Source organism: Schistocerca piceifrons, chromosome 4 (genome assembly GCF_021461385.2).
Source record: "Schistocerca piceifrons isolate TAMUIC-IGC-003096 chromosome 4, iqSchPice1.1, whole genome shotgun sequence".
Taxonomy (NCBI): domain Eukaryota; kingdom Metazoa; phylum Arthropoda; class Insecta; order Orthoptera; family Acrididae; genus Schistocerca; species Schistocerca piceifrons.
In genome coordinates, this window is record NC_060141.1 from 467,143,475 (window position 1) to 467,170,881 (window position 27,407).

Genomic DNA, 27,407 nt, shown 5'->3' on the forward strand with positions numbered 1-27,407 from the left:
TGTATAGTGTGGCAGTGTTAAAAAAGCGCAGCAGTAATAGCGTACGTAGTGCAGACGACAAGCATAGCAGTGTGTGTTAGTAACAGCAGCAGACAATGACTTCATGGTACATTGTCGGTACAGCTGTTCATGTGACCAAAGTCGCTAAGCAGCAGAGGCAGCATCTACATGGCATCACACATGAGCAGCATCGCATCAGCACCCAGCTGCAGTGACAGCATCTTCACACAGTATCACACATGGGCAAAATTGCATCGGCCCCAAGCAGCACAAGTGACGGCTTCACGAAGTGTCACATGAGGCAAACGGCTGTCAATGTTGCTGACAATATTGGATTGATGTTGGATGAAACACAGAGCAGCAGAGGCTGCATACGTCAGCAGGGAAACACAAGTTAAGTACAGTCAGTGGCTGAATTGTAAAATTTTCTCATACCTAGCCATGGCCTATGAAATTAATAATTCTCAAAGTGATTGTGGATCAGAGGCTGTTGGGAATGATATTAGTAATGATAGCATGCCAGGGTGAAGGGAATTGGTTGGGTGCCAGAAAGTGATTTGAAAGTATTTTTTGAAACACTGAGTTAGAAATTTGAAAAGATAGTTTTACAAATGAGGAGTATAACATCTAAGAGAGTTGGAGATATAAATTAAGAAATGGAGAGTAAAACTGGGGGGCATAAAAACTGAAATAATTGGGAATATAAATTCTAAACTGGAAAAAATGGAATCAAAGCTTGGTGTTATGTACAGTGATTGGAAAATTTGATCAGCTAGATAGTAAATTAGTAATAACATTGAACAGGGAAGAAACTGAAGCAGATCTGTTGGAAGAGACTGAATTAAAGAGGGTAATTATTGAAAAATTCAGCAAATTATTAATGTGAAAGTGGGGAAAATAGAAACTATTGCACTAGTAGATTCTGCGTCTAGAGTGTCAGCTGTATCTGAATCTATGAATTGATTAGTAGAAAAGGGATTGGTAGCCAAAGTGGAAATGGTGGAAGATCACCTTGTGAAACAAATTGAAGCAAATAAAATAAATGTATAATTTATGAAATACAAACAAATCTAGAGTTTAAATCAGTGAATGTAGGAATTGTTAATTGTTATGAAAGTATAGGTGAAATGCTGGAAGGGGAAGTGAGCAAGAAAGAGAAGCAAATGTACTGAAGAATCAGTAAGTAATGTAGTAGCTGGGCAAGGGAATTTAATGATGAGGGCTTCCTATGGGGCAAGGATTGTGTACAAAACCATTCAGTGAAGAGGATAAATTCCATGCAGTGGACTTCTTGGCTGCTTGTAAAGATAATTTTGTTGCTGATAGGAGTGAGATGGCTAAAATTAAATTTATAAAGAGTCAATTAGAAGGGAAGTGCAGATAGGGGATAATAGACATGCAGAGCAATTTTTATTTCAGAACTTTTGAAAATGATGTTCTTAAATAAATACTTGGTGGGGGGGGGGGGGGCAAGCTAAACAATTAAGTTTACAAAATGAATTTTTGAATGGCCCAGTATACAAGAGAGGTAAAGAGAGCATGAGAGGATTTTGTACAAGAGAATTAAATACATTAATACAGTTGGATAAGCCACTGGGGGTGCTTACATAAATCTCTACGTGAAAGAGGAGACTTCCAGAATCACTGCAATATAACCTCATCCACAGCCCTGATAATTCTATAGAAGAGCTTCTGGCTCTCAGAGGAAACATGGATAGGGCTCTGTGTTACAGTCCAAAATACGTTGAGCAGAGGGATAGTAATAGAAATGATGACAGAGTTAATTACAATAATAATTTCAATGGAGATCATAAGAATGGACTGGAGGGACAGACAGCAGGGAGATAATGGGAATTATAATGAAAGAATGGAGGGAGGGTGCAAGTTTTAAAGGCAGACAGTCAGAAAACTAACGGGTCCCTCACTCAAAGCCCACAGGGGGGCTAATGTATATGCAAAGAACAGCACCAGACAAGGTTACCAAAAAGGGAAAGAATTGCAGTGAGAAACAAAGAAGAGAAAGAGCTGTATACAACATGGATGCAATAACAGGTAATGAAAATCTGTGGGAACACTTTAATAACCACATCAATTGGAACAAGAGGAACAATATTAATAATACATGGAATTTGAATAAATGTAAAAATGATGATTCTAATTATTATGTTGGGGAACTGTTTGCTAGAAATAAAATGGCTGAACTGTAAGATGATGAAGAAAATAGATTTGGACTATCTTCAATGAAGATTACAGAGAATTTTGAAACAAAGGTAGTGACTCTGCCAGAAGTAGAAACTGGTGTTGATGTGGAAATGAGGCGCAAAGCAAATAATAATGTAATTATTTGTAATCAGGTTGTATATGTGGACACAAAAATGAATAATGATAAAAGTTCTTCGGATATTAACGTATGTGAGCCTGCTCAAAGTGGAGCACATGCTGTTACTGACAGTATTGATAGTGTGTCGACACCAGTGAGTGGAAATGGTGAAGCAGTAGCTAATGGTGCATACGAAAATTTTGTGACTGTACCAGTGGGAGTACATGATAATTTTGTGTGTAGCAATTATGAATTAGTGAGTGATGTTGAGGTTGATTGTAGTAATGAAAATGTCATTGAGTTTTGTCCCGAGGAAGAAATTGAGACATTTGTTCTTATGGAAGGTAGTCAGATGGTTCTGAATAAGAACATTAATAGTGACTGTGTAGGGAAGTGGGAAGCTAAGTATGATATTAATAGCTAAGGATCTTATGGCAAGATCCATAAAATGTTAATTGCTGAGGAATGGGATAATTTAAAATTTAAAGTGGAAAGGGAAACTGAAGAATTAAGGGGTGAAGTGAATATAAGGGAATAGGTTAAGAATTTGTTTAAGAAAGTTGCAGATATAGAGTAATAGGATGTATATAAGAATGTTCATAAAATGGATAGAGAGAGCCGGGAAGAAATTGAAGCAGATCTGTTGGAAGAGACTGAATTAATGAAGGTAATTATTGAAAAAGTTCAACAAATTATTAATATCAAAGTGGGGAAAGTAGAAAGTATTGCACTACATTCTGGGTCTAGTATCTGAATCAATCTGGCAAACATAAAATAAGCTGAGATTTAGTGGAGTTGACTGTGACTGCGGTTGAGATAAAAACTGCAACTGGGGTATGTAGCAAACCAGTGAAGATGGAAAGTCTATTAGAATTCAAGATTGAAGATCAGTATTTCAATATAGACTGCGTTTTGGTGCCAGCCTTTCTGTGAACATTATTCCTGGGATGAATTTTGTTAGTAAGTATGGTTGAGTGTTAGTGTAACAGACAAGAGTTCTGGAATATAGTGTTGGAGGTAACAGAAAAAAGAGTTAAATATGAAAAGAAATTGACAGGAAGGAAAGTGATGGCTCACATAAAAAGGAAGTATAAGTAAAGTGGGGAGGCATGTTCTCAAGAGCAAAGAAATGAGGAAAGAGATCAAACATTTGTCAAAGAATTGTGCTTACAACTCAAAGAACTATTGAGAAAATTTAAGATATGTTTTCAAGTAGGTATAGGGAAGTAGTTGATTTTCAATATCATTTAAAGATAGCACATCATGAAGTAATTAGGGTTAAACCTTTTACTATCACCATGGCAGTCAAGGAATCAGCAAGGGGCAGAAAAAAGAAAATACTAGATTAGAAGATTATTGAGATGGGCAGGAGTGAGTATAGTAAGCCAGCTGTTGCAGTCCAAAAAGTAAGACGGTTCTATGAGGATTGTGTTAGATGTGAGTAGATTGAACAAAGTAATTGTCAAAATGAATGACCAACTAGAAAACATGAATGAACTTTTGCAAAATTTTAACAATGTCTAGTGTAGATTTAACTTGGGGTTTCTGGCAAGTTAAATTAGCCAAAGACTGTAGGAAGTACAGTGCTTTCTTATTTGAAGGGAGAATATTTATGTTTAGAGTGGTTCCATTTGGATTATGTGTATCAGTGGCTTTGTTCATCAGGGCATTGAATCCTGTTCTTGGATATGAGCTGTTTAGAAAACTTACTGTGTATGTTGATATATTGATAACCAGCAACTCATGGTAGGAACATTGCCCGTATTGGAGGAGGTGTTCAAAGCTGAATAAATGTGAATGTGTGCAGATTGAATTGTCATTCTTAGGTCATCTGCTAACTTCTGAGAGTATACTACTTAACAAGGAGAAGATAAAGGTTACTGCTGAGAGCAAGAGACAAACACGTAGGAAGTAACTGAAGCGATTTATTGGGCTATGTACATTTTATCAGAAATTCATCAGTGATTACAGTATGAAGTTGCCAAATTGTATGTATCTTGTTAAAAAAGAATATTATGTGGAGTTTGTCTGCTGAGTGTGGTAAGGAATTTGAAGCTATCAAGAGCAGCTTAGCTAATAGCAAAGTGTTATACTATCCAGACATATCATTGCCTTTCTGCATTACATCTCATAGTTCAGACTATGGTATAGGATCATTCCTATACCAGAAGAAAATGATAGATGGAAAGCTAGAGAAGATAACTATAGCATAGGCAAGCTAGATGCTACCTAACCATGAATTAAAGTATGTGATACCAGAAAAGGAGTTATCGGCATGGTATTTGGTTTCCAAAAATTTAGGATTTATCTGGAAGACAGGGAGGTTGTTGTCTTGACTGACCATAAAGATCTGAACAACCTCCAAGGATGTAAACCATCAAATAAAAGATTAATGAGATGGACTATCTTTCTGCAGAAATTTAGATATCATGTTGAGTGTATAAAACAGATGAACAGCAATGTGACAGATGCCTTGCCCTGGCTACCAGTCATTTAGGGAAAGTGTGAAGAAGAAACTGAGTCTAAGAAAGAGTTCCAAATAATGTATATAAAGGGTGTAGAGGATGAGGAGGAGATGAAAGTAATATGCAAAGATATGCACTGGTTCCAAAATGAGGATCCAACAATGAAATTCATTAGAATTAATTTTGGTTGTAAAGGACATAGAAAAATTAAGCAGTATTTTAATTTTATAGGAGTGTACTAGTAAAGTGAAAAAGTTTAGACAGGGAAGAAAGGAAGCTGTGATTCCCAGATGAACAGGTAGAAACATTAGTTACTCACATTCATCACAGCCATGGGCACTATGGAGCACAAAAGTGTTAAGAAGTAATGCAGGAATACGTCATTTTTAACAACATGGCTATAAGAGTAAGGAAACAGCTGGCAGCTTGTGACCAATGTGAAAGAGTGAAGTTTTGGACAGTAGCTGTGCAGGGAGAAATGCAGATAGTCATCCCTAATAAAGCAAGTTTTTACTGCCAATTGATTTTTTTTTCATCCCTGCCAGCAGGTCGAGGTGGATTGAAATATATATTATTAGCAATAGATGTGTTCTCTAAACATGTCAAACTGTACCCTAGCAAAAGTCACAAATAAGAGTGTAGTGAATGAACTAGAAAAGGACTACATAGTGATTATCAAATTGTCTGAAAATATCTAATCAGACAATTGTGCACAATTTACTTCCAAAGTGTGGGACAAATTTGTAGAAAGGGCAGGCATTAGGTACATACCAGCAAACAATCCTGCCGAGAGGTACACGCAGGAACTGGATAGGTAGTGCAGGACCTACTGCAGCGAAAGATACACTACTTGGGTGGGGTATGTGAGAATATTTGAAGATCATTTGAATACAGTTAAAAATAGTGCCACTGGTTTCTCTCCATATGAAGTGATGATAGGGAGAAAATGTGGCAGTCTGACAGCAGAGAATAATGAGTTCCCTTCAGCTAACCTTTTAACCAGGCAAGTTGATCAACATTTTCTAAAGAAGGGTTCTAAAATGAAGAAGAGACATGTTGGAAAATACAGGACAGATAAATTTAAAAGGGGACAGAGAGTCTTAGTCAGAACTAAAGAGAAATCCAGTGATATTGATGGGGAAATCAAAAAAATATATATACCTGAACTGTGCCATGGGCCATTTTAAGCAACTGAGTGCCCTCGTCCCAATGCCTACAGACTGGTGTATCCAAATACAAAAAAACTTTTTGGTCTGCTCAGACTTAGAATAATGGAAATCAGTGGATGGGATTAGGTTAATTTTGTTTGGTGGGTATTTGTGCAGATGTGAAAGCTAGAATTAACTGTTCATTTAATCAATTGGTACCATGACTAACTTGTTGGGATGCAAAAGAGTTTTCTCAAAATTTAAAATTTTGTTTATTATATGTTAATATAAGGGGATATTCAGCTGTTTCAATACATATTTAAGCATTTGTATTGTTGCCTTGATAAGTCCTGCTTGAGATCTAAACACAGCGGACACATGGTGAACCAGGCAAAGGTTTCTGTAGCCTGATCATTCGGGAGTCGTGGGTAAAAAATACTGAACACTCATTCACTGGGGCTTTTATTTGAACAGTCTGGTAGGATATGGCTTGGCTGGCAATGAGTGGTACAGCATTGCTGGCTGTATACTGACAAGCGAGGAAGATATACAATTCTGCCAAGACTGCCTTGGACACAAGAATCCAATTGCACCAACCTGATGCAAGTAAGGAACAACTGTGGCTGTGTGCATGTGTAAAACAAAAATTGATACCATATTCTGACGTTAAGTGCTGCATCTGCAAAGACTAATGTGGCCATTAAGGCCTTTGTCAGCAGTAACACACACACACACACACACACACACACACACACACACACACACACACACACACACACACAGATATAAACACACTTTGCACACACATCTGCAGTCTCAGAGAAAATGCAAAAAAATGGAAATAGGATTGCTGCAAGGCAGTATTCTAGGTCCCTTATTGTTCTTTGTCTACATAAATGACTTTCACACCTCAGATTGAGCAGATGACACTAGTGTGATAATAGATGCACCAAAGCAAATGTTGCAAACAACTACTGATCAGGTAATAAAGAATGTCCACACTTGGTTCAATGCAAACCAGTTGACATTAAATGTAAATCGAATAATTATATGCAGTTTGGGAAAATATGTCAAAATGTAAATCATGATCTGTTGTTAGGTGACAAGGCCATAGACAGAGTGGCATCAACAAAATTGCTGGGGATTCATGTAGATGGAAGTCTTAATTTTAATGATCGTGTAATGAAGCTCATGCAGAAAATTAACTCAGCCTGTTTTGCTCTTAGAGTTATTGCAAATGTTTGTACTGCAGAGAGTGCCAGGATGGCATATTTTGGCTATTTTCAGTCTCTTGTAACATACGGAATAATATTTTGGGGTTCCTCCACTTGCCGTCTAAAACAAATCTTTCTGTTACAGAAGAGGGCTAGCCAAATAATAACACACAGTCATCCACAGACACAATGCAGACCCTTATTCAACAAGCTTAAAGTTCTAAAAATACCTTCCTTATATATATGCAAATGTGTTTTATATGTTAAGGCTGACCTTGCAGATTTTCAGGCAAATGCCGACTTTCATAACTGCAATATTCAAAATTGCACAGTACTCTATACTCAGTCCCCCCCTCCCCCCATGAACCATGGACCTTGCTGTAGGTGCAACCATAATGGAGGGGTATCTGTTGAGAGGCCAGACAAACGTGTGGTTCCTGAAGAGGGGCAGCAGCCTTTTCAGTAGTTGCAGGGGCAACAGTCTGCATGACTGACTGATCTGGCCTTGTAACACTAACCAAAATGGCTTTGCTGTGCAGGTACCACGAACGGCTGAAAGCAAGGGGAAACTACAGCCGTAATTTTTCCTGAGGGCATTCAGCTTCACTGTATGGTTAAATGATGATGTCATCCTCTTGGGTAAAATATTCTGGAGGTAAAACAGTCCCCCATTCAGATCTCTGGGGGGGACTACTCAAGAGGATGTCCTTATCAGAAGAAAGAAAACTGGCGTTCTACGGATCGGAGCGTAGAATGTCAGATCCCTTAATCAGGCAGGTAGGTTAGAAAATTTAAAAAGGGAAATGGATAGGTTAAAGTTAGATATAGTGGGAATTAGTGAAGTTCGGTGACAGGAGGAACACGACTTTTGGTCAGGTGAATACAGGGTTATAAATACAAAATCAAATGGGGGTAATACAGGAGTAGGTTTAATAATGAATAGGAAAATAGGACTGTGGGTAAGCTACTACAAACAGCATAGTGAACGCATTATTGTGGCCAAGATGGACTCGAAGCCCACACCTACTACAGTAGTACAAGTTTATATGCAACTAGCTCTGCAGATGATGAAGAAATTGAAGAAATGTATGATGAGATAAAAGAAATTATTCAGATAGCAAAGGGAGACAGAAATTTAATAGTCATGGGTGACTGGAATTCGTTAGTAGGAAAAGGAAGAGAAGGAAATATAGTAGGCGAATATGGATTGGTGGTAAGAAATGAAAGAGGAAGCCACTTGGTAGAATTTTGCACAGACCATAATTTAATCATAGCTAACACTTGGTTCAAGAATCATGAAAGGAGGTTGTGTACATGGGAGAAGCCTGGAGATACTAGAAGGTATCAGATAGATTACATAATGGTAAGACAGGGATTTAGGAACCAGGTTTTAAATTGTAAGACATTTCCAGGGGCAGATGTGGACTCTGACCACAATCTATTGGTTATGAACTGTAGATTAAAACTGAAGAAACTGCAAAAAGGTGTGAATTTGAGGAGATGGGACCTGGATAAACTGAAAGAACCAGAGGTTGTACAGAGTTTCAGGGAGAGCATAAGGGAACAATTAACAGGAACAGGGGAAAGAAATACAGTAGAAGAAGAATGGGTAGCTTTGAGGAATGAAATAGTGAAGGCAGCAGAGGATCAAGTAGGTAAAAAGACGAGGGCTAGTAGAAATCCTTGGGTAACAGAAGAGATACTGAATTTAATTGATGAAAGGAGAAAATACAAAAATGCCGCAAGTGAAGCAGGCAAAAAGGAATACAAATGTCTCAGAAATGAGATCGACAGGAAGTGCAAAATGGCTAAGCAGGCATGGCTAGAGGACAAATGTAAGGATGTAGAGGCTTATCTCATGAGGGGTAAGATAGATACTGCCAACAGGAAAATTAAAGAGACCTTTGGAGAAAAGAGAACCACTTGCATGAATATCAAGAGCTCAGATGGAAACCCAGTTCTAAGCAAAGAAGGGAAATCAGAAAGGTGGAAGGAGTATATAGAGGGTCTATGCAGGGGCGATGTTCTTGAGGACAATATTATGGAAATGGAAGAGGATGTAGATGAAGATGAAATGGGAGATATGATATTGCATGAAGAAAGACAACATTCCATTAGAACTACTGACAGCCTTGGGAGAGCCAGTCCTGACAAAACTCTACCATCTGGTGAGCAAAATGTATGAGACAGGCGAAATACCCTCAGACTTCAAGAAGAATATAATAATTCCAATCCCAAAGAAAGCAGGTGTTGACAGATGTGAAAATTACCGAACTATCAGTTTAATAAGTCACAACTGCCAAATACTAACGCAAATTCTATACAGTCGAATGGAAAAACTGCTAGAAGCTGACCTCGGGGAAGATCAGTTTGGATTCCGTAGAAATGTTGGAACACATGAGGCAATACTGACCCTATGACTTATCTTAGAAGAAAGATTAAGGAAAGGCAAACCTACATTTCTAGCATTTGTAGACTTAGAGAAAGCTTTTGGCAATGTTGACTGGAATACTCTCTTTCAAAATCTGAAGGTGGCAGGGGTAAAATACAGGGAGAGAAAGGCTATTTACAATTTGTACAGAAACCAGATGGCAGTTATAAGAGTTGAGGGACATGAAAGGGAAGCAGTGGATGGGAAGGGAGTGAGACAGGGTTGTAGCCTCTCCCCAATGCTATTCAATCTGTATATTGAGCAAGCAGTGAAGGAAACAAAAGAAAAATTTGGACTAGGTATTAAAATCCATGGAGAAGAATTATAAACCTTAAGGTTCGCCAATGACATTGTCATTCTTTCAGAGACAGCAAAGGACTTGGAAGAGCAGTTGGACGGAATGGACAGTGTCTTGGAAGGAGGATATAAGATTAACATCAACAAAAGCAAAAAGAGGATAATGGAATGTAGTCGAGTTAACTCGGGCGATTCTGAGGGAATTAGATTAGGAAATGAGACACGTAAAGTAGTAAAGGAGTTTTGCTATTTGGGGAGCAAAATAACTGATGATGGTTGAAGTAGAGAAGATATAAAATGTAGAATGGCAATTGCAAGGAAAGTGTTTCTGAAGAAGAGGAATTTGTTAACATCAAGTATAGATTTAAGTGTTAGGAAGTCATTTTTGAAAGTATTTGTATGGAGTGTAGCCATGTCTGGAAGTGAAACATGGACGATAAATAGTTTAGACAAGAAGAGAATAGAAGCTTTTGAAATGTAGTGTTACAGAAGAATGCTGAAGATTATATGGGTAGATCACATAACTAATGAGGAGGTACTGAATAGAATTGGGGAGAAGAGGAGTTTGTGGCACAACTTGACTAGAAGAAGGGATCAGTTGGTAGGACATGTTCTGAGGCATCAAGGGACACCAATTTAGTGCTGGAGGGCAGTGTGGAGGGTAAAAATCATAGAGGGAGACCAAGAGATGAATACACTAAGCAGATTCAGAACAATGTAGGCTGCAGTAGGTACTGGGAGATGAAGAGGCTTGCAGAGGATAGAGTAGCATGGAGAGCTGCATCAAACCAGTCTCAGGACTGAAGGTCACAACAACAACAACATGAAAACTTCCCATTGGTGATCTCTATAATGCAATTATTATAAATGACCTTCAGTGGCAACAGTTATTATACATAGGTTTCAAGCTGTTATTCTAAGCAGAAAGTACTGAACTTCATTATTTTCAAACATGTGACAATTCTTCTTTTCTCCTTATTTATCCTAAGAAATAGGCTTTCAATGCATAGTCTTCCATTTAGCTGTTGGATTTCTATATTTACAGGATACAAACCAAATGTAACACACCTTTCTTTTTCAATGTACATTGTATAAACAGAAAAGTAGTCCAGCAACTTTGCTTTTTAGCTCTCTAAGATTAGGATACATCATTTACATTATAATGATATGTGCACCAACATAAAGATCAATGTCAAATATTCTGTTACTGATAACAATTGCAGATTGGCATTACTGGTTATCAGGTCAACTGGTCAAATTACTTCGACCCTGTTAATGCTCTCAGGAACTTTCAAAGCTGAACCCAAACACGAAAATAGGGCTATTTATATTATATATATCATTTCTATGCACAATTTCTCAGACAGGGCCACTTTTCTATCCGTTTCTGAAACACTGACTATGTTTTGGCAAATGAGGTAAAGATCCTGCCCATCAAAAATATAGGCAAGCTAAGGGTTGTACATCTGAACATGTTTACTTAGAGAAATATGAAACAGGTAAGTTATCAGTCAAAATATTGAACAGTTAATGATGGCATCACTAACATGAGATGAAAAATTAACACCACAGTGTATTATTAGCAGTTTTAATGAACTCTTTAGTATTCATTCTGCTAAAACTGAAAATTGATATTGGTATTTAACATTAAATAAGATCATTACAAATACGATTTTTTAAAATTAGGAACAACATGTATCATTTATTAGACATGCAGTAAAGTATAAAACGCACATCAGTAACTCTTTGATGGCAACAGGATCATTGCACATTAATAGTTGTGTAAAATTTGTCATGTTCAAGAATAAAAAAGCACACACAATTTACAACGTAAACAGATATATCTTTAGATAGGTACTTTTATAAAATTCATCTGTCACCATAGTTCCAATTATGTCTCTGTCTCTTAATGTTGTATTTGGTGTAAGGACAACATAAAAATTTTCCAGTTACCTCTCCATGCATTCCATTCATTGTCTGTTCATTACATTTTGTGTATTGTTAGCAGAGAGAGTGGATCTATATGCTGAAAATGTTTTCCTTGTTTCTTCGTCATAGTACTAACTGTAATACATGAGAGTCACAGGACATTGCAACTAGAACCGGTTTGTTCTAATGTGGAAGAATGCATAAATACAAAACATCTCAGTTCACTTTTAATTAATTTCAGGACCATCTTAACTAAACGATATTGCTCATCTAACAACCGAAGAGATTCATTTTGAACTGTCAAGGTTCACTGTAAATTTATACTAAGAAGCAGTTTCTTATTTCTGTTGACAGCTTACTTGATCAGGATCTCTTTTGCAACAGCAAGCATTTTCAATTTTATTTGCCTACAGCAATGATAGATTTATTTTCAAGTGACTTTGTAATGAATGCTTTCTCACATGTACTTCACAGTACATATTTTTGATTGAGAGTTTTGGTATATGTCTCAAAACTTCACATTGACTACATCTGAAAATTGTATCACTTTAGTAAAAATATTTTGTCACTGAACAGACAAAAAAATCTTAGGTCTAAAGGACAAGCATGTGAGATAGTATTCCAGTAGAAATCTATTATGTTGCTTAATTAAGTAGTAATTAGTATCAATTTTGTCCTTCTCATCCATTCTTCTGATGACTAAGTAAAAAGCACACAAGGTTTATCTAACTGGTAATAGCCACTGTTGCTAACTCTTTCTAGCTTTACAACTTGGCATTAGTAATATCACTGACTTTATGAGACCTGGTGTTGCACTTACTTAGCTAAATTTTTTGATAATATCAGATATCGATATATATGTCCCAACAACAAGACCCAAAGAAGCAAATGAGACCAGAAAGATGTTCTTCATATTTCTCAAGACAAATTTAAGTTTTCCACTTCTGCTCTTCCAGATGATGCAGCTTTGTATTATTGCTGGGAAAGCAATTCCAATAGCTGACAGACAGAGGGATCCAAACAGAGATATAAACAGCTCCAGATTTGGAACAGCAGCTGCCAACAGAACTACAAAAAACAAAAATTTTATAACCAAGCATTTTTAGTAAATAATTAAATAAAATCAAGCTAAACTAGCTTATAAGTAGTAGGTAAAATCATCAACATAGGGAGTGAAAATGCAAGCAATGGGCAATAAATAATATGGCAATATCATCATCTATGGTTGGGCATTAGTTCAGACACAGAAGGATGACATCTGTTATCTTTTTTGAAGGAACCATCCTGACATACTTTTTCTGAGTACATTAGCGTTTGATATTGTAAACTAACTGTCAATGAATAAATTGACATTTCAGCCATGTCTGCGGTATAATTCCTCTGGGTCATGGTGTACTGTGCAGCCCACAGACTCTGAAAAAATGTACTAGCAGTCCCAGAGGAAGTCCATTGCAAATGCAATCAAAACCTTGGTCTTATTCAGTGACAGTTATTTTATCTTATAACATATTACCTTACTGGCCCATCTGGATAGCCATGCTTGTTAGCAGCCAACTTCCATGATTTGGATTGAATCCCCCTGGTGGGTTAATGATGAGGAATGGGTTGCCGGCCAGCCTGGATCTGGCTTTAAGGCAGGTTACTGCATCCAACTGGGTGAGCTGGTGTCCAAGTCCTACTTCAGTTACATGATTTCCAAACAATTTTAAAGCGTTCTCACACTGTAGATGCAGACTGAGAGGGCATGCCCACAAATTTAGTCTTGCAGAAGGGGTCAAAGGGGGGGTCAAAGGGGGGGTGGGGGTGGTTGATGATAGCAAGGGTATCAGGCCATTCTCTACCACTCACATTGTTCAAGTACAGGTTAAAATGCTGACCCCATGAAGATAAGGAACAAGGGCAAGAAAATGAGGAAAGACATCATACCGTACACAGAAAACTCTGTGGGGACATAGAACCACTGGCTCTACCCCCCCCCAATAGCATCACTGCCCTACCACAGCAAGAACAATTGTATTGCTGCCAGATCAGTTCTCTGTAGCATGCACTCTATGCTACATGCATTGCATACATGCTGTGAGGATAAAAGTATTCATAGTAAGTGATGGGAGTGCGAGTGATTATTTATCGTCATAACTACCATGCCCCCTCCCCACTACCTACAACTCCTACGTTAACTGACTCTGGGCCGGCCAGGGTGGCCGAGCGGTTCTAGGCGCTACAGTCTGGAACCGCGCGACCGCTATGGTCGCAGGTTCAAATCCTGCCTCGGGCATGGATGTGTGTGATGTCCTTAGGTTAGTTAGGTTTAACTAGTTCTAAGTTCTAGGGGACTAATGACCTCAGAAGTTGAGTCCCATAGTGCTCAGAGCCATTTGAACCATTTGAACTGACTCTGGGTGCAGAAGCCTATGCATTTAAGTAAACCATCCTGACTAGTAAGTGAAGTGATTTACTGAAACTACAGGTAACCATAATTTACTGATGAAGAGTTTATTCATTTATTCAACTCACCTACTGTATCACTTAATCTTTATGTATCTTAACTGTATGGCACTAAGCTCTAAGTTTACTTTTTGCTATGTATATACAATACTCACATGTAATAGTGACAAGACTAATACGAACTATATACTCAAATATAATCTTATGAGGATGTTTCTCAAACTTCTCACTCAAATAACTGTTCCATAAGATGTCAATATTAACATAATTTTGTAGGCTGTGTGATATAAAAATGGAGACAGCCAGCATTATCTTCACAGCTTGTGCAAGTCTGCAACAGAGAAAAAAAATGTATGATTTGTGTTAATGCCATTACAAATATAAAGTAAAGCAGTAATATTTCTAGAACTGCGCCTCTGCCCTTTCCTATGGCCATACAAATGTGTGTCATACATGGTTAGTATGTCAAGATACTGGTTTCAACTAAATATGAAAATACACTGTTATTGCTCATACTGAATTATTTTTACTGGTGGCACATACATTTTGGAGCTCTGAAAAGTATCAGAATCACATAAGTGAGCAGTTGCACTGCTCTTTCACTGCCTCGTGTGTTTTCTTAATGACAGCATCATTAATATGTGAATTAAAGGTAGTGGATGACAGAGGGCACTCTAGTATAAGTTCTTTTATCATTTCAGCATGTATAAGTCTGTTTAAATTTTTAACATACGTTCTGAAATACACATTTTACAAATTAGTAAATGCTGAAGAAGACCCTTTTCCCAGATGACCTGAAGTAATTTGGCCTCAATATTTTGCCAAATGATCTTTCAAAGTCAATAAAACATTGTATTGCAAATTTTTAATGTTTTTCTGTTAATTAAGTTATGGTAGAAAAACAATCTATGCATTTCTGCCTTTGTGAATCACATCTGCATTTACACCAACTATTCTCTGTAATATCCTTGTATATGTTTCATGTGCTGTACATTGCAAGCTTGCACCCCTGCAATTTGCAATTTTTTTTCATCTCATTTTCCAAATATAGGATGAACTGTTGCCATATACTATTATTGTGGCCTAAGTCCTTATTTCCAACAACAGTTTAAATGATTTATAAATCTTTCTGTTTTTTATGCATGCTTAAACTATTCATAATTTATAGATCTTCACATCACAACGTTTTTGTTTTCCTTAGTGTTGATGAAGTTGTATTTAATCCAACTATTATGTGACCTACATAAATATTCACATCTGCTGTGTTACCTACATCTGGATTTTCGTTCTTACTAGTCTAGGGACCACTGAAGTATTGTTGCCATTCTTTTTCAGATGTGGCAATTGAGGTGCACTTCCCCATTGTTCCCTTAATAATCAGCATGCTCTTCCTGCCTCTCAGGAGGATAATGTTTTGTACCTTTAACACATGTATCTACATTCTGTCATTTAATGTCCTGAACACTCTCAGTCAGACATGTTTTTTGTGTATCGGGTTTTGTAATTGCTGAAGCTAAGATTCTCATTAATAATTAGCATCGGCAACCAAAGGCTTCCACCATAAGAAGTCACCTCATTCTGCCAACAGCCTTGTCAAAGAGGGTGAAGGAGCATACAGAGGTTCAGGGCACACTCTTGTCCTAGGGGTGGGACACTACAATTAACACAACTTCATTGCATTTTCATGAGGTTATCTTCCTGGCCATTTTATGAATGGTAACTGTAACACCACTTTCCATTATTTGATGTGGCTTATTTGAATAAACATAATTCTTGAGTGTTGACTGCATCTATTTTATATGTTATAATAGAACCAGTTTTATTAATTATTCATTTATCTTTTATTTAATATGTGTTTATTTTATCAGTTCACAATTCTAGCCTATGCATAGACTATTTGACTACAGGATCACAGCATCAGGTTACTATTTTCAGCATGTTACCTGCTGGGCATGACAGCACATGTAATTCTATGATTCCATTGAGACATTATATTTAAAAAGAGCCGTGCATAGCCCAGTTGCCAAAGGTTCAAGTAATCACAGGTAAAGTTTCAGTGGTAGGCAGCTATTCTGTGTGTAGTGATGTAATGTGAAATTATCTCTGGTACTAGTCTCAATGGAACACATTTCCATGACGAAGTATCATCACAACGGGTGCTCTGTGCCTCAAAATGATGTCAAAAGAAATCTGGAGCTTCAACAATCACCACAGCTTTTGTGACAGCGTCACAGGTGAGCTCGTCAGTGCAGACCATTATCCAGGAAGTCTTGTTTGTTGACTTGAATAACCTCCCCAAGAGGTGGATTCCAATTTAATGTAATAGTGCAGTTGCAGAAGGAATTGATACCAGATGCCCTAGAAGTAACTGTGGCACATGCTCCTATCACTGACATTACTTACAGTGGCTCACCTAGTGTCTAATGGAATGGTAGACACCTGGTCAGATGTATCTGTGTCTGATCCTGTCTAGGGTCTTCATGAATCCCAGGTAACCAGATGTCGGAGAATCATGGAAAAACTTCAGGGTAGCTGGCATTTATTGAGCTGGGATAGTGAGCAACCATATCTACCCTGTTGAAACATAGTTCTTCTTACAGAAGGTTTATTAGTTGGTACCCCGTAACCACTAGTGCCAGGGTGAAGTTCTGTTTTGGTATAGTTGTCATACAATGGTAGGATGGGAGATGATGATAGCAGCTCCCTAAGCACAATGAAATATCTTTCTGGTAACTTGTCCCAGAAAAATCTGACATCATCTTGTGGCTGATATTATTTTCTCTGGATTTTGTCACCGTTCACTAAGTGTACCAAAATGTTTCTTTCGTGGGTTTCAAAGAAGTACTTTTTTTGGATTGAGGCAAAGGTTTACAGTTTGAACACAAGTCAACACGTTTGTCAGGCAGTCAAGCAGTAATGTGTCAGGAATACATGGCAATAGGTAGACTTTTTTTGTTTTTTGAGACTTTGTTGAGGTATCAGTAGTCAATGCAGAAATGCCATGTCATCCTCCTTCACAAAGACCAGAAGGAGAGGAAAAAGGGCTCTCTGAAGGTCCAATGGTGTCCGTCTGAGAATAATATCATGACTACATTCTGATGAAATGACAAAATTGAAGGGTTATTTCACATTTGTGACTTTCAGCACAATCACTTTCCTATCACAGGACATTGTCTTTTTTACCTGGATATGATAAGCTTTTGACATTACAGGCAATGAAGCCACTTAGTTGACTAGTGCCTGGAGACATTGGCCACCATCAATGACTATGATGAGATGATACCAATAACAATTATTTCCTGACATCTTGGTGACTGTCATCCATGGAGAATGTTCATCTGTGGCAGCCTCACCTCCATTGATTGTCACCTCACTTAGTTTTCCTGAATACAATGGAAAGGCAAGCAACTGGTACCTTTGTATGGTGACGGGGAGTGGCTACAGGTTGTTGGTGAATGTGTTGTCCAGGACTTCACGCCCCCCCCCCTCCTCCCCCCATCAACTATAGTAGTATCCAGTTGATGGCCATGAATAAAACTCTTGTGATGGTTGGCATCTGGCAGTGTAGTAGTCATCAAAAACGCGTTTTCTCTCACTGCAGTTGCATAAACCATATCCAGGGTACCTACAGTGGGAACGTTTCAGCATGTTGTCCTCTGTCTTCCAAATGTCTGTTCTGCAGGACATAATATTTGACATAGGACATGGTTGTCTCTGCATTACTCAGAAGCTGGGTTGTCAACTGATGACTGTGGCATAAGACCAAGTTGGCCAAGTTCTCTCTTCTGGCACAATCAGCTGGTATGAGAGATCTATTGTTTCTGTCACATCCAAGTGTAGAGAGTGGCAAGATCATGGTGGTCTTCCACGACTGCCATAGGGACCTTGTTTGGGACTCCCTTCTGTTGCATTTCCTTGGTGTGCTGGCACCATTTCATGAATTCCTCTTTTGTTGGAAAATCCTTTACAAGATGAGCTTGGCACATGTCTTCTTTGACTTTTCATCAAGTGTAAGATTTTGTCATCTATGTCATATATGGAATTTACCCCAGCTACTGACTTTCTCTTCATCTGATATGCTCTATTTGGCAACTTGGCCATATCCTTTCAGTTATTTTGTCAGGTCCTGACCAGTGTCTTCAGAAAATACTGATTGATCTCTGATGTGCAGCTAACTTACTGCTGTATTGGAACCCATTTTTCTCCTAAATATATTGACCATGGGAACAAAATACTGCTTGTATTCTCGTTGCTCTTTGCATAGGCGATGGCTTTTATGGTGCCTAATTGGAGACATTTTGAAGTATATCTCAAAGCAGGGGACTGCTGTGGATTGTAATTTCAGCTAACTATTTTTATTTTTTATTTTATTTCATTTAATTTTTTTACAGGATGAGTAAAGTGGAACAGGTTTACAGATGTAGATGAGAGAGGACCATCATCATTGCATTCCGAAACTAATGCCACAATTCTTTCTGAATGAAGCACTGGCGTGTGCATAACATTTCTTCATAAATTAATAGCAAGCCAATGTTTGAGGTGTGTAGTATTGAAACTGGAGACATTTACAGTGGATGAGAAACCACTAGATACAAAACAATGACAGTCACAAATGTTTTTCTTTCATAGTTCTATCCATAATGATTTAATATTACAGTTCTATTGTTTTGTGAGATCTAAATCCTAATGAACCCATTTTTTTGATAATTTAAATTTTGACTTGATTGTTTTTATTGCAGTTTTATATAATTCTACTTTTTTTAGTGAAACTGTACTCTTTAAATTTTGGAACCTTAAGAAAAACAGTTAAATGAAAATGAAGTGACATTGTAATTAATTTCCCTCTAGCAATAAAAAAAGTGTGTCAGCATAAACTGGATATCAACATATCAATAAAAACATTGAAAAACTGAGAATACAAAATAGGATTTCTCTCACTAAAATGTTGTATTTCAGTTAGATTCTCAACACGATATAAATAAAATGACCTGCAAATAATAAATTATTTAAACATAATCATTATTATGATAGGCACTGTTCACACTTGCTGTGTAATATTTTAAGTCTTCAAATTGCTCTCATGTAGATTACAATATCAGGCATTACATTGAACCACTGACACATACTTCAGAGATGACATTGGATCTTTCATTACCAGTGTACCTATTACAGTACACAGTAATGTCACAATACAGGGTCTTACAAAATAGGATTTCTTTCATCCTATTATGGTAAAAAGCCCATGAATATGGAAATTAATGCAAAAGATTCATATTGCCAACATATAAATGAAATACTATAACTTTAAAGATTGTACAACATAAGGAATTATTTTGCCTGCTGATCTGTCACATTTCTGCAGAATCTAGCACCACAAAATTGCAGACAAAGGTGCTGTGAACTGAAGACTGTTGCTTATACCTTGATGTCCCTGGTTATTAATCCACTGCCTGCAAGTTTTGGTCCATTGTGCTGAATGACTAAGAACTGAGTGTTCTGTAACATGGAGACATGGTTGATTTCAAAGCATAATCTTGTTTCACCTGATAGTGATATACTTTCAATTTATAACTTTAACTCATTTCATAAATTTTGTGACATGGCCAGTTTTGAAGCAAGATACCTCATTTCTTAACTTTAATGCTGACATGTTTTTATATTCCCCATGTGAGGCTCACGCAACCCTTCAGATGTGTGTATCTTAACAATGTGATGCCATCTCATATTTTGTTCTGTGATCTTAATTTCTCCCAAATTGTTCTTGTTTACAAATCATGTTTCACAGACATTGCCTTTTCTGTTTGGTTTAGTAACATACTTTTGTACATGGACTGATGTCACTGAAGATTTGAGTAAGAAGTTTGCACTCTGTTTTGTACTGTGTTTGATATCCTGCTGCTAAAACAATCAAATTCAATTTTTGACATCAACTTGCCCCTGCTCATGTGTGTGGATAATCATGAAGGGAAAAAAACACTTTTGAATACATAATAAAGAAGAGCATACAAAAATGACACTTTAGCTTATTACTCACATTTCATCAGCTGGCAGATTAAGTGTTATGCTTCCTTCTGCTTCATTTCCATATTTCATGTAGCCAAATAATCCAATTACAATAAAGAGAAATATGATGATAACCATAGCTCTGTTAAGCACACCCAGTGGACCAACAAAACTTCCTGGTGATTTCATGCTGTTTTCCAATGGGAGAAGCTGAAATAGTTTTTTTCAAATATTTATACAAATTAATAGCTCAGAAGATTATCTTTATATCCTAGTTTCATTAAGTTTATATTGTTGTACAAGTTAAGAGTGTGATCTTTCTTTGCTGCATTCAGTATAAAATGTAATTTATAATTTTTGTACACTGAATCAGGCTGCCTACTGATTAGGAACAATGATCTCATATTCAGATGATGTACACTCCCATATTTAAGCATTTTGGATTAGGTTCTCAATTTCTGGAAAATCATTCATTGTCATTCTTCTTAATCATTCTGCTTGTAGTGTTAGTCACAGAGAAAAGAATTCACTTTGCTGATGACAGCAATATTATAGTCACAGAGGAAAAAAGAGAACTGTTTGCAGAAAAGCAAATGGAACCCTCAAAGAAGTTTACAGTCGGTTAATAAGCAACAAAGTGACATTGAGTGTAAAGAAAACTAATACAATTGATTTTAATTTGAGGAGGGAAAATGACAGCTAAATTAAATGTAGATTGCACCACTATAGACTATATAACAAATGCAAAATTTCTAGAAATGAATGTTGATTTGGAGCTGAAATGGTGTGGGCACATGAAGATACTTTCAAACAAAATGTCATCAGCATGTTGTGACCCTAGTCCTGACATCAGTGCATAAACAATCAGTGTCTTTTAGTTATATGCTATGTACATGTACACTCAGTTCTTAGTTATGGCATTCTTTTCTGGGGAACAACTGCACAAAATAGGAACACAATTTTCAAACTGCAGAAAAGGGCCATAAGAATAATAACCAAAAATAGCAATCGAGCTCTTTGCAAAGGTCTTTCGAAATACTGGGAGTTTAACTCCACCCTGTGGATATATTTACCAATTAATTGTACACATCAGAATTAACATTGATAATTGCTGCAAAACCAGCTCGTCCATGACCATGAAACAAAATCTGGGCTGAACTTACATTTACCAAGAAAGAATAAACATAAAGCTCAGAATAGGGTTTTCTACCAAGAAGTAAATCTGTACAATAAATTGTAAAAGAATATTAAAGAAATTGTTAAAACAATTCACTGAAAATGGCAGTTAAAAACTACACATTAAGCAATACATTCTATACATTGAAGGATTGTTTGGATTATTTAAATAACTTGCTTGCAAAACATTATTGTACACTAGAGGTAAACCGAGTGAGGCAGCGCTGCTTTGAACAGTATGCCCCTGTATTCAGGAGAGTAGATGCTCCAGTCTTCATCTAGCCATCATGATTTAAGTTTTATGTGGTTTCCTTAAATTACTTCAGGTGAATGCTGGTATGGTTCCTACTATAAGACCATGCTTGACTACTAGTCCCATTGTTGTCATACTAGACCTGTAAGTATGTAGATGTCCATATATGTGAATTACTTTTTTTTTTCTTAAATTCTAATACTAAGAGTTTTCAGTATCCTTGTAAAAGAGGTCTATGGATGAATAAAACTACTACTACTGTTACTACTACTACTACTACTACTACTACTACTACTACTACTACTAATACTACTAGTATCTTATTAGAACCCTTTAATTCTTATTCAGAATAAGTATTTTGATTTAGTGTTTCTACACTTAGTTTACACACTCTCAGTCTAGGAGATACTAAAAGAATGTTATATGAGCAGGCAGAATTACTGGAGTTTATACTGTAGTTATCAACATGTATTTAAAACAAGGAACATACCTCCCATAACATTATCGTCAAAATGATTCAGACATGTTGAGGTAATGTACCATCCACATTATGATGATTGTAATGGTGGCATGTCCATATGAAAGTATAGCTTATGACTTTCTCCTCAAGATACCATCTTGTCATTCTTAAGTTGGCCACAGGGTTTTGTACTCTTAAAATACTATTTCCTGTGTTGAAATAATGGACAGAAGCATGTTCCACATAACAAGGAAATACAAGAAAACAAACAAATTTATCAGAGAACAGAATTAAGTTTAAGAAATAATTATGAGTGCAGTAAAAATGAAATGGAGGTGGGCATGACATGTAGCCAGGTGAGTAGATGGCAGATGTCAAGGGCATTCTATACTGATTTCCATGTAAAGACTGAAACAACCTGATTGAAGGTGGACTAATGTCATTAGAAAACATATGATATTAACTAGGATGCATGTAAGTGAAGACACATATACAGACAAGTCCAGAGGTAACCTTTATCCAGTAACTGATGTTAAATGACTAATAATGAATATTTCTCATGTAACAGTTTATTTATGCAAGCATGACTTTTTTTTTTTTAGAAATATGTTAATTCTTTTCACTTGCTCAACGTGGCAACACATCTGAAAATTTTTGAATGCAAGTAAATTTGTGGACTTTATTATACTTCAGCATAGTTTTTCTTGCAATGAATATTTTAGTTCCATACCCAATCCATAGGCAGACATATAAAGAACATAAGTATGAGGCTTTTATAAAATTTTAATGGGTACTCACAAACATTAGTTCATGTTTGCAGTATTGTTGTTTTATGTAAGTGTATACCTTTTTCACATTGTTTAAACAATTTTAATCACCACCACATATTTTGAAATGGCATTAAGCACTGTACTACTATTGAAGGGGTTGGTAGGGGGGGGGGGAAGAGAGAGAGAGAGAGAGAGAGAGAGAGAGAGAGAGAGAGAGAGAGAGAGAGAGAGAGAGAGAGAGAGACTAAAGAAGGTTGATGGCTCAGTACAATTTCCTTCATGTTTCTGCCTCTCCATGTGGTAATGATAGTGAATCTGTGCAAGCACAGAGTCTTAGGCCCCTTTCACATGGAAGGTTGTGCATTTGGATACAGTGAGCAACTTTCTGCAGTTGGCACAAAGATTCCTGCTCACTGCAGCTAAGATGTCACATGACATCTGAACTGCCACTTGTTCGCATGTTGTAGAACTTAGCACTTGCAAAATATTTTTTATAGAGTAAATAGCTGTGGTTGTTGTAAGTACTGGTATTATGAAGAAAACAAAAATACAAAACAGAAATGATTGGTGCTATCCAATTACAAGTTCTCATTGAAGTTTAAGATGTTCCCATCACCATCCCAAGAGTTTTCTAGCAGACATTTAGAAATAATTCAGTTGCCATTGTATTTTAATGATATCCTCTATACAGTATTCAAACTTTTCTTACAACTGGTAAACACCAACATTAGAAAACTTAAGTGTGACAGAAAGTGTCACTGTGAATATGTGGTGAGACAATGGGAAAGGGGAAAAGATTAGTGTGTTAGTTGGCAGAAAGTGGTGCACAGTGAGGCTGAGAGGATGTAAACTGGCAGAAGGTGAAACTGTTGGCTGGAGACTGTCGGGTCAGTAGGTTATTGTAGGCTGGGTCCAGAATAATTTCAGGAGCAGAGAACATGTTGTAAGGCTGAAGTGCAGCCTGTAATTCAGAAAAGCTGGTGGTTGTAGGAAGGATCTGTATGGCCTGGATTGTGACTCACCCACTGAAATCAAACTTACTATGTTGAGCTGCATATTTTGCAACAAGGTGGTCGACTTGGCTCTTGGCCACACTTTGGCAGTGACCATTCATACTGGTGGAAGCTAGTTGGTGGTCATACCAACATAAAAAGCTGTGCAATGATGGCAGCAGAACTGCTATATGACATGACTGCTTTCACAGGTGACGGGGGTAGCATAAGCCTGTGACAGGACTGGAATAAGATGTGCTGGGTATGTGGATTGGGCAGGTCTTGCACCTGGGTCTTCCACAGAGATATGTCCTCTGTGGCAAGGGTGTTGGGACTGGAATTGGTAAAGGGATGGACTAGGATGTTGTGGAGGTTGGATGTGTAATGGAACACCACTACAGGAGGGGTGGAAGGATCTTAGGCTGAATGTCCCTCATTTCAGAGCATGATGGTAGATGAAGCCCTGATGGAGGATGTTGTTCTGTTGTTCCAGTCTGGGGTGTTACAAGGTAACAAAAGGGCACTCCTTTGTAGCTGGTTCTTGCAGGGGGGGGGGGGGGGGGAGTGGAATGATTGGGTGTATGTAATGATTGGGTGTATGTGGGGATATGGCAAGGGAATTCTGTTTGTTGATGAGATGTAGGGGATAGTGCCTGTCTGTGAAGTCCTTTGTGAATACCTCAGACTACTGGGCAATGAGATTTTTGTCATTACAGATACATCATCACCAGTTACACAGGCTGTATGGGAGGAACGTTTTAGCATGGGAGGGATGACAGCTGTTGATATGCAGGTACTGTTGGTGGTTGTTGTGTTTGACATTGACAAAGGTATGCCTGGAGCCAATAGAGAGGAAGAGGTCAATGTCCAAGGAGGTGGCACACCAGGTTGAAGAATACCAAGTGAAGCATATGGGAGAAAAAGTGTTGAGGTTGTGAAGGAATGTCTTTGTCCAGAGTCCAGATCATGAAGATATCATCAATGAACCTGAACCAGACCAGGGGCTTGGTGTTTTGGGGTGCTAGGTAGTTTCCTCTAGATGGCCTATATAAAACGGGTTAACACAGGAGGGTGCTATGCAGGTGCTCATAGCTAAGAAATGGATTTGTTCCTGTACTTTCCCTCAGAGGAGAGGGACTCATGTTAGGATTAAATTAGTAAAGTATATGAGGAACGAAGTAGCCTGAAGGACATTGGGGGAAATTGGGGGAGATAGTGTTCAATAGCAGCAAGGCCATGGACATGAGTGATTTTAGTGTACAGGGAAGTGGTGGCAACCTTGATGTGAAGGGATTGAAGATTCAAAGGGGTGGTGATGGTGGAGAGCCAATGAAGGAAGTGGTTAGCATCTTTGATGTGAGAGGTTTAATTTTGGGCAGTTGGTCAGAGGTTTTGGTCAGTGAGGGTGAAATTATTTCTGTGGGGGAACATATCTGATTATACATATTTTTACATATTTGTGTGTATTTTTAAGTGCCTGTACATGTTTTTGTGTGTCTTTTTCTGTTACCCAGTTCCCCTAACTACCATGTAATGCCATCATTTGCCCATTTCCTATTTCCCCAATACTATACCACCACAATGGACCCCTGACCCATCTTTCTACATAAGTTCAAAGAAGTATCACTTACCCTGGCTGAAACCCAGTCGGACATCCTGTTCCGTAAGTGCTGCCTAAACCACAGAATCCCCACCTGCTGCAATGGCCTTACCATAAAAATTCCTTTCTTTGGACCCCACCTTTCTTTTCAAAATAACCTTCACCTTATCAGTTTCTGCCAGTCCCTGTCCCTCACAAACCTGGCATCGTGTGTGGTCCTGCTACTGTGCAATCCCTACTACATACATCACAAAACTGCAGTGTGTGATTAGTGCTTTTACCATGGGGTGGGGGACATGCCAGTGGTTTATACAATACATTTATACATTTTACATATAGGGTGGTCCATCTGAAGTTTTGGGTGAGATTATCTTGAAAACTATACATTGGGTAAAAATAGTGGGTAAGCTCAAAGGGGGACATCAAATGATACTACATGTGACCCTCAGCCCCCACCTCCTTGGGTGGGGTGGTGGGCAACTTTTAAATCTTAAATGGAAACTCCCATTTTTTATTGCAGATTCGGATTCTCCATAAAAAAGTAATGAAGTTTTGTCTGAAACATTTTTTTTAAACCATTGACAGATGGTGCTGAAATCGAGAAAAATTAAAATTGGGGAAGAACTCCAATTTATTTAGAATGATTCGAGAAGGATGCATCAAATTGATACAAAATGTGCACCAATTCTTTCATTACGCCAAATTAATTTATTTTTTACAAAATTTATTCTACCCGCCACAGTTTTTGATGGCGGGAGGCGTAACGGTATTAAAATTTTGATAGGGAACTCTTCATAATTGCATTACTCACCCGACTGTGGCACTACCATGGCCAAACTGCGAACTATGGCTCAGTATAAAGGTCGGTGCAATGTGATCACATGTCACTTCACTTTCAGATTGTGAACTGTAAACATCAACTGACGAAAGTAAATTATTCTTTAGCGAAACATGGCTCACTATCCTCCTACAGAGATTGTTGATATGATGTTAATTTCAGGTGAATGTCATAACAATTATGCTGCAGCTGCACAATTGTATGCAGATCATTTCCCAAACAGACGACATCCAAGCAAAAACATTTTTTGAAACTGCACTCAATGAGCTCGAAATGGATACATGCACCGTCCACCTTGTCATCGCGAATACAATGAAAATGATGCTTGTACCCATACCATGCTCGACTGTGTTCAACTGGATCCTGAAATGAGTAGTCGTGTGATTCAGAGACAAACTGGAATACCGAAATCAACTGTTTTGAAGATTCTGAAGGCCCATAAATATCATGCGTATCATATCACACTGACACATATGCAAGATATGCAAATACACATGTATTTCTGCCAATGGGCTTTGAAAATGATAAGAGGTGACAATGATTTTTTTAGATACGTTGCGTTCACTGATGAAGCTACATTCAAAAACAATGGCGAATTCAATCGCCATGATTCTTGTTATTGGTCCCCTTTCAATTCACACTAGCACAGACCCTTTGACAATCAACACAAATGGTCATTAATGGTCTGGTGTGGAATTTTAAATGGTTACTTGATAGGGCCGTATTTTTTTGACTGAAATGTTACTGGAGAATTTTATTTACAGCTTCTCCATGATGATTTGTTGGAGCTAATGGAAGATGTTGATTTAGAAACTAGGCAACAAATGTGGTTCCAACTGGTTGGAGCAGCTCCACATTATGCTAAAAATGTGCAGAATGTTTTAAATTTACGATACCCTGGTCAGTGGATAGGACACGGCAGACCAATTCAGTGGCCTCCATGTTCACCAGACCTAACATCTCCTGATTTTTTCTTATGGTGTTATTTAAAAAATATTGTTTATGACAGATAGCCCACAACCTGAGCCGATATGGAGCAATGCATTTGAAGAGCATGTGCAGCCAT

The 27,407-nt window shown here is 37.7% G+C and overlaps 1 protein-coding gene across 1 annotated transcript in view; it reads right to left on the reverse strand.

Moving 5' to 3' along the window:
• Nucleotides 1-11,592: 11,592 nt before the first annotated feature.
• Nucleotides 11,593-27,407, reverse strand: part of LOC124795379 (proton-coupled amino acid transporter-like protein CG1139) — a 99,241-nt gene continuing 83,426 nt past the window's right edge. Inside the window, exons 6-8 of the mRNA XM_047259390.1 lie at nt 20,284-20,462; nt 14,405-14,580; nt 11,593-12,872 (exon numbers count right to left, since the gene is read on the reverse strand). Coding sequence (XP_047115346.1) covers nt 12,625-12,872; nt 14,405-14,580; nt 20,284-20,462 — 603 coding nt within the window. The 3' untranslated portion in view covers nt 11,593-12,624. The remainder of the gene's footprint in view (nt 12,873-14,404; nt 14,581-20,283; nt 20,463-27,407) is intronic.